This window comes from Carettochelys insculpta, chromosome 5 (genome assembly GCF_033958435.1).
Source record: "Carettochelys insculpta isolate YL-2023 chromosome 5, ASM3395843v1, whole genome shotgun sequence".
Taxonomy (NCBI): Eukaryota; Metazoa; Chordata; order Testudines; family Carettochelyidae; genus Carettochelys; species Carettochelys insculpta.
This window is the reverse complement of record NC_134141.1, coordinates 11523632-11540000: the sequence shown is the minus strand read 5'-3', so window position 1 is coordinate 11540000 and position 16369 is coordinate 11523632. Positions and strand designations below refer to the sequence as shown.

General features: G+C 43.2%; 1 protein-coding gene and 1 long non-coding RNA gene across 3 annotated transcripts in view; one reads left to right on the top strand and one right to left on the bottom strand.

Annotated features, from left to right (window-relative positions):
* HSDL2 (hydroxysteroid dehydrogenase like 2) overlaps positions 1–6739 on the top strand; it is a 37827-nt gene extending 31088 nt beyond the window's left edge. For both annotated transcript variants that reach the window (XM_074994673.1, XM_074994672.1), the window contains 4 exons: positions 77–148; positions 2866–3051; positions 3891–4019; positions 5652–6739. In XM_074994673.1, coding sequence (XP_074850774.1) covers positions 77–148; positions 2866–3051; positions 3891–4019; positions 5652–5764 — 500 coding nt within the window. In that variant the 3' untranslated portion in view covers positions 5765–6739. The remainder of the gene's footprint in view (positions 1–76; positions 149–2865; positions 3052–3890; positions 4020–5651) is intronic.
* Positions 6740–8758: 2019 nt separating this feature from the next.
* Positions 8759–15010, bottom strand: LOC142012999 (uncharacterized). Its single transcript, XR_012645521.1, has 3 exons — positions 13749–15010; positions 12293–12389; positions 8759–9274 (listed from the first exon to the last, which is right to left on the bottom strand). It is a non-coding gene; the product is annotated as an uncharacterized LOC142012999 (long non-coding RNA).
* Between the last annotated feature and the right edge of the window lie 1359 nt (positions 15011–16369).

Below are 16369 nucleotides of genomic sequence, written 5' to 3'. Positions count from 1 at the left end.
GTTACAGAATAGATTATAATTTTTGCCATTTACCTTCACTCTACTCATGTTTTATTTCTGGTTGTTTATTTTTTAGGTCACCCTTTACTTCCAGATTTCTTTCTAGATGTAGATCCTAATACCCTAGCTATGCAAATGGAAGCACATGGTAAGAAATTAAGTACTTACATCAAATTAATTCATTGAACCTAATTTCCAATCAAGAAGGTGAAATATAAAGGTTGTTAAATATATTTTCTCCCAATAACTTGGTTTAATGGAAGATATTAGGATGAAAAACATTGTGTGTGTATGGAAGCACTGCCAATGGCTCCTGAGGTAAGGTTGGGTCAAAAAAGTTTTGCCTTTGACAGGATTTTGAAAATTTTTTAGGTCAGAAATAGTACCTTGCTTTAAAACTTTAAAGTGGGAAACACTCTTCATAAGTCTGAATGTTGGGAGTCATTGATATATTACTTGCCTAACTGTATAACATTCTGTACAATAATTACATGTAACTTTCACATTCACACTGATGTAAACGTCACCTGGGTTGGACCTGCAACCCTCTTTTTGGGAAGTATTTCACCGTTTTTAAAAACTGACATTTTACTTGCTTAAACAAAATAAAATCACCAAAGTGGAGATGTCATTTCTGCAGCAGTGTCAAGAAAGGGTCAGGGGAACAGTGCAAAGAGGAAAAGGTGAGAGAAGTGATCTTCCTTTCCCTCAGAAATACTGTTTGGGTTTGGGGCAGGTGCTCAGAAGATGATTCATTCAACCTCTCTCCTACATGTCATAATTCTGTGGCTTTCACAGCCCTTTTCATGGACTCAGACCTCAGGTATCATTTCCCTGCTCATCATTAACAGATGAGATAATTGAATATCTGAGAAGTTGCTTTAAAATGATCACTTCGGGCAGAGCTGGGAGTAGAATCCAAGTCCATATTCTAGTGGAATGAAGTGTCATCCGCTTATGTTATATTGCCTCTCAGAAAAATTAGGCCAAATCTATTTGCTTGCTTATACGGTTTATAAAATTTGAGTCTGAGCTGTGTAAAGCAATGCAAGACATGCAGGTGACTAATTCAGTCTATAAAATTATGATTACCTGATGTTTCTGCAGAATGATCTTATGGTTAAGACACTGGAGTGGAATGCAGGATAATTGTGTGATTTGTTTTTTTTGTTTTACTTTTCCCTGACTCTACCACAGACACCTCTCAGATAGTCATTTAAGCCACAGTTTTCAGAAGCAGTATTATTGTTAGATTTTAGTTGGTTTTGTTATCTGAATAACCTAAAAATGATTAAAATGTTGTATATGTGCTTTTAAGAAAAGCAAACTTTACATAAGAAAACGATGGGCAAGAACAAATCAATTTAGAATATTCAAAACTATTTTAACACTCTGTTAACCTAACTTGGAATAAATTTTTAAAAATATTTTAAAAACATACAACCTAATCTTCATTTTAAATTACAAATAAAATCTTCATTTTTAAACACACTGTGCTTAATGTGTACGTATCAGTTAATTAAAACTCTGACTATAAATATGGTAGGAGAGTAGATCAATTTACATCTTACAAGCCTTTTGGATAACTAACAGCTGAAACTGACTATTCCCACACAGGGCTAGCCTACGCTACCGGACGAGATCAAGTTACGCAGTGTCAGCTACATGAATAATGTAGCTGAATGCAGCATACTCAGATCTGGTTACTGCAGTGTCTTTGCTGTGATATGTTGACGGGAGAGCAATTAGCAGTCAATTTATTGTGTCTATACTAGACATGATAAATCGATCCCTTCTGGCTCTATTGTTGCCTTGTTTGGCCCACAGTGAAGACGTGCCCACATTCTTTTTACAATACATTACTGTTTTGCTGTGTTGCAATAATTGACCTTATTTAACACATACATAACCATTTTAAAGGAAGAATAAAAATAATTTTAATATAATGTTGTATACCATGTAAAATGTTCAGTGTAAATCAATTGTACAAAAACTCAGAATTAAGATTTGATTAAATTTGTTACTGTGGGATTTTCTGTATGCCGGTATAGGAGGCAAAATATGAACCATAGCATCATAGTAACGTAGGGCTGACAGAGTCCTTAAGAGGTCATCTAGGTCAGCAGTTCTCAACCTTTTGAGATCAGAATCTATTTGTAAGTGCTGTGATTGTGTAAATAATCTGGAGGAAGAGGCTCTGGTGGGCAGCTCCTGTGCTGTGTGGGACTGGCAGGGATTTGCTCTGTCCTCCAGGCATTGCAACCTCCAGGGTTGCAGCATTGTTCACATTAGTCCCTGTCCCTGGATTGGTCTAAATTTGTGTGAGTGGAGTTGTGACCTGGCTTAATGGGGTTTCAATACCAATCACTGACATTTGGCCAACCCAGACTCCCGTCATCCTGATAGATGGGCCAAACCTGAGAGCTGCAGGGACCCAGAGAGTGCAGTGCAGTGAGCCCAGCAAGCTCAGTGGGATTGAAGCCACCACCCTTTGAAACATTTTGACAGCCCAATTTTGGGTCCTATCCTATGGGTTGAGAAACCCGGATGTAGTCCATCTCCTCTTTATGCACATCCTATTCTGAAGCAGGACCAATATAACTACACTGTCTTTCAGTGGAGTAAGGGTCATTAGTTCTTTATTCCCTTTCTTTTTAGTATTCACATTGACTGAAATACTATTTCTTCCCCTAAATTATAAAGGCTTTTCTTTTGTTTGGCCCTTGATGATGTATTTCCTCAGCCTTAAGATCTAGAACACTGTTGATGTTTTAAAATGCACTATGTGTACTTTTAAATGAATTTTATAGCACTCCATTGTCCAAAGGTACGTACTTCATTCAGTGAAACAAACCCCATCTCTAGGTGCTACTCCAGCATTCAAAGAGGGGAAGAAATTAGATGGAGCCAAGCCTGAAGGCCCTGATGGAGCCGAGTCTGCTACTGTCAAGCCTTTGGGACCTGTTGCAGAAACATTTAAAATAATTCAAGGACTAATCAATGAAGATATTGTGAAGACTACCCAAGCTGTTTATATGTTTGAACTGTTGGGTAAGGAAAACTTTCTTCTATTAAATCGTCAGATCCAAATTAACAGTGAATACAGTCAGTATTTGTGCCAAAAAAAAATACGTCATTCTTAGTTTATTCAAAGGTACAATGACGATTTTTGTTTGACACCTTCTTGAAGAATGTGGACACAAAACAGCTTACCTGTGTTTGCATGAAACACTCAATCATATAAATTAACATAACTCTATTCATAATCTGTACTTTTTTTCCTGGGAAAAAAGGGTGCCAGAACTCAAGTCCCACCGGCAGCCTCAGCCGTGGAATCCCCGGAAGTTGAGGGACCCTGCAGCCCCATGGCTGGGAGCTGGAAGGGGTGTGGAGCCCTTCCAGCAGTACCAGACATGGGATCCCCGTCTGGGGGTGGGTAGGATCCCACAGCCGGGAACCAGCTGTGGCACGGAGCCCTGGCTGGCAGTCTCAGCCTTGGGAACCCCACAGCTGGGCACAGAGCTCTGGCCAGCAGCCTTAGCTGTGGCAACACTGTCTGAGGAATAGGGGGACCCCACAGCCCTGCAACTGGAGGCCAGCTGGGGTGTGGGGCCCTGGCTGGTAGCCTCAGCCACGGGAACTCCAGCAAGGGAGGACCTGGCTGGGGCTTGGAGCCTTCGCCAGCAGCACCAGCTGTGGGATCCCCAACCCAGGGAAAAAATGATGCTGGAACGTGGTTCCGCTGCATTCCAGCAGAAAAGAAGCCCTAATCATAATTACTGTCTCATTGCACAGTTGACATCAGGAAAAGTTACCTCATAGATAGTTAGGACTTAGGTACAAACCTCTTATTTGATGTGCGATAAACTATCCATTGTTCTTGTTTGTAGGTGATGGAGGAGGAACTTGGTACATTGATCTTAAGAACAAAAGTGGAAGTGCAGGATTTGGAGAGCCCCCTGTGAAAGCAGATGTGGTTATGAGCATGTCTAGCAGTGATTTTGTGAAAATGTTTTCAGGTGAACAGCAAACATTTTTACCAAACCTGAATCTGATTATCCATGTTTAGGATTATTCAGATAACTAATTGATAATTAGATATTTCTTCTGTTATATATTCTTATAACCAGAGTAATCTTGGGCTTTTGGTGACTCTAGTGAAAGAATATTATTTCCTTGATCTCTCTTCATCTCTTCAGTTGTTTTTGTATCATTGTCATATCATTGAAATCTTCAGTTAGTTGAGACATTCACTTTTCTTCCCAATTTTTAAGATGTTTGAAAAAGGATATAATGCATCTGCAGATTGCACAAACTATTAGATTTGTTCACATGCACTGATAACAAACTACATACTCCAGCACTTGTTTATAAGCTTGGTTCAGTGATTAAAAAGTAGTTTCTTTTAAGTTTTGTAATTTAAAACTAAACTTTTGCTAACACTGAATAATTGAGAACAATTTTAACTATAGAGCTGGGTAGCAAAATAAGCATTCCTCTCACCCTACGAGACATGAGTTCAAAATACTCTAAAGTCAGACTGCTATTCTCAATCTAGTCCTTGCGAAGTCAAAGCCACAATATTCAGGTGCAGTCTGGCATTGTTAGCAGGTCTAGAATGGTGCTAACAGGAAGTGCATTGATGAGAAGGAATTGGAGGCGTTTTTGAAAAGGAAAACACATCTTCAGTCTTTTAAAATTATGCTGTAAAGCCTCAACATACGCGGCTTGGAGAAGGCAGGGGGAAGGGGCTTCTAGGCAAGCTGAAAGCCTCCCCCCTGCCATCCCCTAGCAGTGTGGCTGTCAGGTTGGCAGCCACACGGCTCGGAGAAGGCGGGGGAAGGAGCTTTTAGCTCACCTAGCTGCCGGCAGCTGCAGGCAGCTAGGTGAGCTAAAAGCCCTCCCCCTGCCTGCCCCCAGTGCTGCGGCTGTCAGCTTGACAGCTGCACTGATAGGGGAAGGCAGGGAGAAGCAGCCAGGAAACTGACCAGCCCTGGTGGACTGCTCAGTTTCCCAGGTCCACAAGCAGAGGGGAGCGGAGAACCAAGTGGCAGCCTGGTTCCCATCTCCCCTCCAACTTGCACAAAAATTTGAGTTACGTGGGGGTGGGGGTGTTTGCAGGAACACAACCCTTCCGCGTAACTTGAGGGTTTACTGTATTGGGATTCTGTATTACGTAGTACTTTCTCTGGTTTTATTACTTGTTGAAATAGCCATTAACACCTGTAGATATTCAAAAGAGAAACCACAAAAATCATAAATTCAACACACATAATGACTGATGGACAGCTTTGTGATAAAGTCTCCACAAAAAGTCACCATAGAGATAATTCACTCTTTTGAGTCAACTATTCTAAGTCTTCATTCATCAATCAATCAACTTGTGTTCAGCAGAACACTTCAGCATATACCTGAAGTTAAGCAGTGTGCTGAAGGGCTTATCTAAACAAGAGCCTTCAGTGGGGGAGGTGGGGTATTCAATCACAGAGCAATTTGACGTTCTTAGCATGAATTAAAAAATATCAAAAATTATATTGAAGAGAAATCTTTACAGCACCTGAGAATCAGAAATCTTTTAGTGATGTATTGTCCCCAGTGCATATCTATACTAGTTTTCTTTTTCCTAATAATATTTTATTCCCTTTTTTTAGGTAAACTAAAGCCAACCATGGCCTTCATGTCAGGAAAACTGAAAATTAAAGGTAACATGTCTTTAGCAATCAAGCTGGAAAAAGTGATGGTTCAGTTCAGCCCCAAACTGTGATGGGAAGGCTTACTGTGTGGAACATTGGCCTTTAATAAAAGTGTAACAATGTTTAAAGCACTAATCTTTGATATTTTTGGATGTATTATGAAAAATGTGTTTTTGACCTGATCGAGTAGGGAATTGTTAGAGGAATAATAACTTGATAGTCTAACTAGAGAACAGATCCGTCATATGACATCACAGGACCCTCTCTACTGGGTCCTGCAACTTCATCTCGTATTGAAAAGTATTTCCATTTCTTACTCTTTTGGCCCCTTCCTGGGTTTGACGCTTCCATATCCCAATAATTCTTTTTCTGCAAAAGGCTTATAGTGGATTTTCTTCAGATTTGTTAGGTGCACTCAGGAGCAATAAAATAAAGTGAAGGTCACACCGAGTGACCATGAAATGTTCTCTTTTCTTCAGGAGCTATAAGCTGTCTGACTCTTGTGCTAGAAAAATTTAGAGCTGTTGAGGGATTGGAATCAGTTTGACGTAATACTCTTGCAGTGTTATTTGATTAGTAAGCTGACAATTCAAAATTATATATCCTTTTTTTCTTGTGCTCCCAGTTGTAAAAATATTAATTGATGTTTTGGGGTTTGTGTCTCTGACATTTTTAAGAAATTTTCCGTGCTAAACCTTTTATTGTGGAACCTGATTTCTGTGAAGGAGTACTAAAACTTCTAAGATAAACTTAGGAACTCTTAGTAAAATTATATTAATTAAAAAAAACAGACTACGAGCCTCTGTGGTAAGTGCCTAAATAATTCAAATAGCAGTGTTTTACAGAGAACACTTTAGCAATAATTGAATTGCTGATACAAACGCTATCCTGCCTAGCTGTACTCAAATTAGTTGAAATAAACAGAAGTATTTTTATAAGACTACTTGAGCAAACATGTCTGTAAGAGCTGAATAAAGAACAATTTTTTGTTTATTTTGAGTATCTTGTTATAATTAAAAGAAATAAATTCTGATCTTAATGGAAAATTTGTCTTAGTGAATTTGCCTTGTTTCTTAACAAAGAACACAGTTAAAATAAAAATGTAAAAGTGTACTCTGAAATTTCCTATTATCAGAAAATAATAATTCAAAAGATTTCAGATGAGTGCACATGTAACTGGAGCATGTTTCTAAACCCTTTCGTAGAACCCTTCAGAGAGTTGAACAGATTAATGAGTCTAAGTTACGAGATCAAGAATATTTAATCATATTTATTTTCCGTGATCCATCCCATGTCCTTTACATACATCTCTTCCTTACTGGGCCATAATTGTGCATGCAGAAGCTCTTTTATTTGCCAGACTTCTCTTGGAGTGTTGGACTGGAATGTGCCTAAGGACCGATTTCAATTTCGCGCGCCTCAGTGGGACACAGATGCCCTGCAGCGGGAGAAAGGCTGTGGCTCCAGGCAACGGCTGCCCGCAGCTGCATCCCGCCCGGCACGTCTCTTCGCAGCGCCTGGTGGCAGTTTCCCAGGGCCCCTGGCTCAGCCTTTACCTGTGGCTGCTCTGGGTCTCCACCTCAGCTCTGCAGCAGCGGCGTGCCCCAGCCCAGCTGGCAGCCGCGGGCTCCCAGGTGCTCCCGCGATATGTGGCTGCTGGGCGCACAGCCCATCCCAGCCCTGCCCCGCCCCTGCTACTCGCTCCTTGGGCGGCTAGGGGGCCGCTGCTGCCTGCCCTGTGCAGCTGTGCCTTGGGCACTGCTTGCCGCCTGTGGCGTCCCCTTGCATGTAGCGCCTCGGCTGCTGCTCTCGGGGCCTCTCCGCCGTGCAGCCCTGCATGAGCGAGGCATCGCCCCATGCCAACTGGGGGCCTCCTGTGCCTGCCTAGCTCCCCACGCGGCTAGTCCCCGACACTGCCCCCTCCCCAATTAACTTAAGCTGCTCTCAGTCCGGGCTGCCTCCCCATACCTCCCCGTGCCTTGCTTTGCCCTGCCCTCCCCCTTGCACCGTCCCCGCTTCTGCAGCCATGGGCAGCTACCTGGCTTTGCGCCCCCCTCCCAGGTGCTCTTCGATTTCCGTTCCCCTGTCTCTGCAGGTGAACAGACGTATTGTAGAGTAATTAATGAAGGGAAAATGCCTTGTTAGGTTGTGTTATGATAACTAACGTTAACTATTGCAGTAATTGTGTTCATTTTAATGGGATTTGGTGGTGTTTTAGCGTAAATGGGTGTAAATTTTGGGGCTCAGGAACACAGGAAACTTTTTCTCGTTGAAATTAATGGTAATTACGTTTTTGACTTGCAAGAATTCGCCCTAAGAGAAGTTTTTCAGGAATGAATTACCCTCGTAAGGTGGAGGAAGACTGTAGCTTATTTTGAAATAACTCTGTAGTGTAGATGTACCCTTCCAGCTTTATGATTCTATGAATAAATTGCCTAGGGAGGTTGTGGAATCTCCATCATTGGAGTTACTTTAGAGCAGTTTAGATAAACATATGTCAGGGATGATCTTGGTGCTTGGTACTGTCATGAGTGCAGGGAACTGAACTTCTCTCCCAGTTCTAGTATTCTGTGATTCTATTTATGGGTTGTGAGTGAGGCAATCTAGGTCATCAGTTCTCCCTGGCTACCCCACCCAAGAAGACTGATGGAAATAACCAAGACTGAACTGGGGAAAGGAACTGCATCCAAGCTGGAAGGATGTCTACTTTGTGAAGATTATTAGAACAAGTTTTAAGGTGAGGTATTACATGTAATTGTTTTTACTGTATTAATCTGAGCTTCCATATTCTGTTTTTATTTGCTTACTTTGGTCTGTGTGCTGTATTTTACTGGTTTGAACCAAACCTTTTGTAAAATCACTTTTGTTTCTTAATAAACCCAGTGTAAATAATTGTTAATAGGTGGGAGCCAAGGTGTTTGTGCATATCTCTCTTTACCCTGCAGAAGAGGGTGAATTTCATGAGCTTATACTGTACAGACCTCTAAGACAGATTTATCTTGGGTCCAGTTCTTAGAGGGACTTTGTTCTTGAGTGCTGGAAAAGGTCTCACAGAAAGCGCTGCTTACAGTGTATCTCCACGGCTTAGCAGGTAGGGGTTGTGTTGCCCTGTTTCTGTCCCTGGGTTGCAGCAGGGTAACACTTCAGGCTCAACCAGGCAAGGTTGCAGATTGCCCAGGCTGTCAGGGAAAACAGGCTCAGTGGGGTATCAGCACATCAGATAATAGTCCCAGGGGGTCCTGATCCATCACAGTCTGTAAACCTTTTTCTTTAAAAAAAAGCGAATACATTTATTTTCAAATAAGCTGTGAAATAAACCTCTTCAGAGGGACTGTCTGTGCTCTGAGCAGTGGTAGATTTTCACGAAAGCCTTTGTAACTTTCTTATGCATGTGGTGTTTGTGTGTTCTAACCTTTTACGTTTGTTTCCAACAGAATAGCTTTGACCTTTGGAGACGTACTACAACTGGCTCGACTACATGTACAGATTCACAATGTGATGTGCATTTCAGATAGTCCAGACAATGTCATGATATCCTCAATGCAGGATTAAATACATCTTGTGTTCTTTGTTTTCTTTTCCTGAAAGATAAAAGCCTCATTAACTCTTTATTACATGTAAAAGCACATGGCAATGGGCACTTCTTCATGAGTCACAAGCATTCAGGCTTTCAGCATGGTATGGTGCATAAACTAAGAAGCTCTGCTTCCCAGAAACGATTGAAGATCATATATAAATTGTGGTTATGTAGGTCTCTTCTATGGGGCCTGGCATATCCTCCCAAATTAAATCTAGTCAATATTTTCAACAACATCTTTATCTTTTATGATTGCATTTTTAAAAATCTGCTAAATTTTAAACAGTTTTTGACTCTGCCCTCTGCTATTTTCCACTCAGATATCTCTCAAAAACAATGGGCAAAAGGCCTGCTTCATCAGATGCATTTAGAAAAACTATTAAACTGTGCTCCAGGAGATCGAAGTTAGAGCCCTTACAATGAACATTTCACTTCCAGGGATATTACAAAGTAGATGCATCTGATGAAGTGGATCTTTGCCCATGAAATTATGCTCCAAAAAATCTGTTAGCCTGTAAGATGCCATGGGACTTCTCATTGCTTTTGTGGATACAGACTAACATGGCTACCTCTGACACTTATCAGATATCTCTCATCTCTTCAGCATAACTTCCTTTCAGGGCAAGCATCACAAAAATAAACGATTTAACTGAATAAGAATCTAGAATGGAATGTGGAAACTAATACCATTAACGTCACCTTGATCTATATTTCTAGCAGGTGCTCCCAGAATGGTGATGTTTCTTGTAAAAATCTACATATAATTATTCTTGAAGTACTTTGATCATGCAGTGGCTCACTTTTGCTGCTCATTAACAGCAGGTGTCACTGCTAGCTGATTACTACCACTGCCTGAGTGGCTTATTTATGCTTGGTTTTATGGCACTGCCGGGGAGCATTTTGTACGGTGGTTACAACATATGAGGAGAACGTACTTTTCTACCAAACCTTCCATGCTTTTAAAGTTACTGATTGACAAGGTTAACATGTACCAAGGATGACTGGGCAACATTACTGGCTAGAATGAAAGTACTTACACAGCTTGGTAGATGTGGATTGTCAGGCTTAGAAATGTGTAGCATTATTGGTAAACTTGTTACAGGAGCTGTGCAAAGTGCAGCAAAGGTTGAACCTCTCTAGTCTGACACTCTCATCTGGCAGCATCTGTGGTCCAGGAGGATTTTAGTTAGATGGATATCCACTTATCATGGATGAGTCCTAGTTTTCTTGGGTCCCATAAAGTTTGTTTACAGCCATCAGTCCTGGCTTTCAGTGTTCTGCACTGTTATTTAGCTGGAATTTGCCCCTAAACATCTTCAAAGAGGATTTCCCGTGGTTTGGCAAATTCTCTTGTTTTGGCACCTGTCAAGTCATGAGGGTGCCAGACTAGAGAGGTTCAACTCTACTCACTAAACTAGAGCAGAGGAAGAGACCAGGGCAACAAAAATGATGGGGGGTTTGGAATGGCTGCTACATGAGTAGAAATTAAAAAAACTGGGACTTTTCATCTCAGGAAAGAGAAGACTAAGGAGGGAATCTGAGCAGCAGTGTAACAAGTGCAGGGCAAGTGGGGCACTTGTTCCAGGGGAAGCATAATCAGAGCATGGCTCTAGTAAATTGCAAGGCCCCTTCCCGTCTGTCTCTGGTTTGTCTTTGCTGCCCCTTACCCTCGCCTGGGTGGGAGGCTTCTGGGAGCGAAGGATTACCCCCTCTCCCTTGCTGCAGGGCTCTGTTCCCTGTTCCGGGGTAGGGCTGGGCTGCTCCACACATCCAAGGCTAGGCTTCCCAGTGTGTGCATAGTGTATTGGGAGCTCAGGCTGAGCCACATACAGGGTGTGTGCAGATAGTGCTGGCAAGGAGAACCCTTCCCCAGCACCCCATTGTGCCCAGCCAGGGCTGGAGGAGGCTCTGGGTTCTTGCCCCAGCTCTGGAGTCACAGCCTGCAAGTGAGATGGGGAGGCCCTTGGCAGAGGGCTGGGCTGGGCTGGGCAGTGGCACCATCTGCTGAGGTGTGAGGCAGAAAGGCAGCAGGGGTCTTGGAGAGCGGGAGTGCAGTGGGGTTGGGGACAGGGAGGTGGGAGGGCTCTGAGGTACTGGAGGGAGGCTGGGGTAACTTAGGCATCAGGGAGTGGGGGCAGAGAATTCTGGGATGGGGGAAATGCTGAGGGAGGGGATAAAAGGAAGCAAAGAGGGGCTGTGAGAGGCTGGAGGGAGACTATGAGAGGGGGCACAGCCTGGCTGGGGAGCGGAGAGCCAGAGGGCATAGGAAAGGGGGGATGGTGAGAGAGACACTGGCAACTCCCCAGCCCATGAGTTAGAAGGGGCACAGGTATGTGGAAGGGGGCAGGAGCGGGGATGGGAGATGGCCACGGGGCAGTGGAGTGCTGGAGGGAGGCTGGTGGAACTCGCAGGAATCAGGAGGTGCATAAATAATATTCACCAGAGATATGTTTTAATTTGGAAGAGAAGGGGCACCCAAATAATATTTGCCCCAAGTGCAAAAATACCTAGTTACAGCTCTGGATGGGATAAGGATGTAAAATCTGGATATGAATATAAAATCATGACTGGTGTAGAGAAAATGAACAAGGAGAAGTTCTTTCCTCGTTCCTGTAATGAACTAGGGGCCACCAACTGAGACTAATAGGGGGAAAAAGTACCCAAAAAGTTACTTGAGTAAAAGTGCAGGTGCTGGGGTGTGTGTATTAAGTACAAATTATTGGTGGCCCCCTCCCAATATAAAAAAAAACTTGAGTAAAAACATGCATGCGTGTGCGCACAAAAACGCGTTGCATCGAGATTGAATTCAAATACTCAGAAGTGAAAGCAGCTGCACTTTTACTCAGGTAACTTTGTGGGTACTTTTCTCACCTTTGGTAGCAGGTTTAAAGCCAACAAAAGGAAGTATGATGTGGAGGATAGGTCCGTCAATGTCTCTGAGTCAAGATGGGCAGGGCTGGTGTCCTTCGCCTCTGTTAGAAGCTGGAAATGGGTGGCAGGGAAGGGATCATTCAGTGATTACCTGTTCTGTTCACTTTCTGTATCCATTGGCTACTGTTGGAAGACAGGATACTGGGCTCGATGGACCTCTGGTGTGATCCAGTGTGGTGGTCTTATGTCTGAGTACAGAGCAGGAAAGTACATGTAGAGTTGACATAGAGCTCAGCTCATGAATACACTCAACAGTGCAGTGCCCATCACAGTCTGTTGGACCAGCTGGGGTTTTACTGTGCAGCTATGTTTTAAATTAAAAGGGCTGCTCTCCCTGTGGGCCAAACTGGCATTTTACTGTCTCTGGCCTCCAAGGCCATTGTGACTCTGCTGCTCCTGCCCTAGGTAGCTGTGTGTATGTTTGCAGGAGGTCCTGGTGGCTTAGTCCAAAGGGAATTGAGAAGGGCAGACTTAGTCTGTCTCCCTTCCATTCATTGTCTCTGCCCCTTAAACAGCTGGGACAACAAACTGTTCTTTTTAGGGATTCCTCTTGCTGTGCCATAAGCCAGTGTAACTCCTGTGATGTGCTCATTAAACTCTGTGAAATGCCCAGACTGGGTAATGTGGGCATGGAGTAAACCCCATCTGTTCTATAAGGCATCTGGGCAGGGGATGGCAGGATAGACAGTTTGTTTAGTTTTAGCTGGCAGGTGGTGCATAAAGCAAAGTAAGCGGGTTTTATTGGTTTTGATTGTAAGTTTTATATGCAATTCTGATTTATCATTGAAAAAGTACCCAGACCAGAGGCTTTTTAATTGGGTTATATAAAATATACCTCAAAGTGAGTGAGAGTTTTGCGTGCAATAAAAGTGGAAGCTCACAGAAAAATAAATGTATCCTGTGAGCACCCCTGTTAGTCTCCTACAAGACTCCAGTATTTAGAAAAGCTATTAAACTATGCTCATGAGATTGAAGTTAGAGCTCTTACAAAGAGCAATTCACATCCAGGGATATTGCTAAGTAAATATAATAGTATTTTGGAATGCAGGTGGATGCGGCTCCCCTGGGCATAGCTGGGTTGTGAGTAATCTCATCTAAACAAATCTGTGGCTACAAGATGGAAATCAGCTATCGAAAACTTTGGAGGCAGATTTGAACTTCTTCATGCAGCAGCAAGCAGAAGGCTTGTCCCAGAGAGGGATGCTCTCCCTGTGATTTATGGCACAGAGCTCTGAAGGGAGAGGATGGCTGCTTTAGCATCATTGTGGCTGTTTGATGCTTTCTTCCCTATATTATCTCTGTACCCCTCATTACCCACTGGCAATGTTGTCTTCCTATAGGCAGCTGCATGGGGAATAGGGGAAAGGAGACAGTAGACCTTCTGTCACTGGATGAAGACTTCTCTCACACAGCGCAGCTTGAGAAAGGGCAAACTGGACATCCATAGGCAAAGAGTAAGAACCCCTGCCCCGCCAGTGACTAAGAGAGGAGAGAAGAACCCACAGCTGACTTACAGAAACCAGTGGGAGGCCTGATCCAGAACTCACTGAATTTTGAAGTCCATGGAAAGACTCTCCATTGCCTTCTATAGGCTTTAGAACAGAGCTGTACTCCTGCCTTCTCCCGGTCAGTTTCAATGCAATTGTGGTGGATAGGCTCTTTAATTGCAAGGACTCCGTGCATTATGTGACACATTTATCCCCTGTTCCTGGGTCTCTTCTGCTGGACTCCATCACTGTTTCCCAGCTTGCAAGCGGTATTTCCCTAGCATATGGAAATTTTATTTAAAATAGAATGAATTTATTTGTAAATTTTTTTTTTTTGGAGGGAGGAGAGTTCAGAAGGGCTTTGTCTTGAAAGTAAACCTTCAAAGGTATGGGAAGTCTTTTAATCCATGTTGCATGGTTTATTTGGCCATTATAATAATTCCTTTTGTATGTTCATGGGTGAGTTTCCAGCTACTTTCATGAGGTCTTAAATACCATAAGCGAAGCTGCAGAAATGAATCAAATACTGCATTTGATCTGAGACACTTGGATGACATTGTAAACCTGGAGAACCATGTAGGCCCTTCACCTAACCTTTACCTTTGGGATGTTCTGTAGCTGCACCACACCCCCGTCTTTCACTGAAGTCAATCCTCACCATGCATAGAGAATGGGTGTGCAGTCTTGATTCCTGAGGGTCAAAAGCCTATGTTTTAGAGGCCTGTGGGCACCTCAAGTTGCTGACATATGTCATGGGGGTGGGAAAAGCCCATAGGTGCTTAACTTCTAGTGAAAATTTCCATGGAAATTAGGAGCCTTGATGCCTCTGAGAACCTGAGCATTAAAGTCTGAAGTGTCTTTATAAGTTACTAATAAAGAAAAATATATTAACTGAAATTATGCCACAGAATCTTTCAAGTCCCTCTTACAGGGCTGGATCAGATTTCTGTATGGTAGAGCTCTGGGAGGTTTCCCTTGGAGTTTCCTCTGCTGCTTCTACTAGCTGATGAGGTTTGTATCCATCCCAGTGCCCCATGGAACCCAAACAAGAGACTGGCATCGTGTGCTTCTGTATTGTCTCTGGGCCCCCTGGGTGATATCCCCACTCATGGTGCCATGGACTTCCCAGCCTATACCTGCTCCCTCCATTGGCTCCCAGCAATGTCAGATTCTGTGATGATCTCCAGCTAAATCCAAAGGGTCTCTTCCATCTTGGTGAACCACAGAGTTAAAATGAATTACTGTTCTCCTGGGCTTCAGTCACACTATTCATTTTCCATTTGTTAGTAGGGTTGGCTGCACCCCTTGAACAGATGGCAACATAGGGGGAACATGCACTCACCTTCTACTGTGGGTTCCCAGCTTTGAGAACTCCAAACCACCAGAATATTTGTTCTTCTTTTGTAGCTGAAAGCTGCTCTGTTTTCTTCTCAAGGTGCCTTCCTGTGCTCCCATCCCTCCTGGCTGTCCTCCCATGCTGGATTGACCAGATAGAACATGTGAAAAATTGGGACAGGGCAGGAGATAACAGGCCCCTATGTAAGAAAAAGCCCCAAATATCAGCACTTTCCCTGATCACCCTGTTCCATGCTTTAGTGAGCTCTGACTTCCAGGTCTGCTCTTGTTTCCTCTCCTCTTGGTTCATCTGTGTAGGTTGACCCACAGACCTGTTCTTACCTGACTATTTGTCACTCACTTCCCCTACCTGGGAAGGTGCATGAAGTCTGGCACAGGTGCAGCTGAGCTCCAGCCCTCTTAAAGAGCCAGCCCATCCTGAGACAAAAGTCTGATGGAGGTATATTTGGGTGCTTGAGAATGGAACAGTACCCACCATGATGCATGAGACAGAGTGCAACATTTTCTGAGGTTCCAGGATGAAGACTCAAGCGAGTTTGTCTACCTGTGACTAACATTTGTTTGATAGCTTTGATGCCAGGATATCCCTCCTACCAGAGAGAAACCAGCTGATGATAATGTAACCACGTCCGAGTGTGACAATGAAAACGAGATGTGGCACAGAAGGATTCTTGTAAATGCTTTTGGCTCAGCTCACATTCACAGGGCCTGTATCCTGCAAGAGATTGCAGCTTGTGCAAAGCCAGTTTCCCAAATCAAATGACATCCTAGTATGTCAATGCTTTGTGCTTAGGAACTTGAGCCAGTTTTGTGTTCATATCTGTGTAGCTCTGGGTGGTGGGTGATTAGATCACTTTTGCAAGGATCAAGAACCTGAGCAATGCTCCAAAGAAAAAGATGGAATATTTATATCAAATCTGGGGGCCTGGTTGTAATATGTTGTACCTGTGTCAGATAGGAATCCACCCCTGAGGTTGGAGGAAGGAGATATGCTGGTGTAATCCTTTTATAGTTAAGATCAGAATTGGGTCCTGAATCAGTGCTGTCTCCATTGATTTCATGATGACCTCTCTGGCACAGATGCTTTATGGCATTTGGAGATTAGTTCCAATTAAGTCATTGAAGCATCCCTATTAAGGCTGTGTGTAAGCTCTGTTAATTTCAGCAGAGCTGAATTTTGTGCGGCTAAATTAGGTCCTGCTTGCTCTAAAAATAGCCAAGAGCAGTCATCCTGATTAAAATCTAATTATAGTTGGGAGACTAATTTTTTGCTGCTCAGCTCTTTTTGGTCTCAGCCCAACTGCTCCTGTGATTGCTCCTTCCCA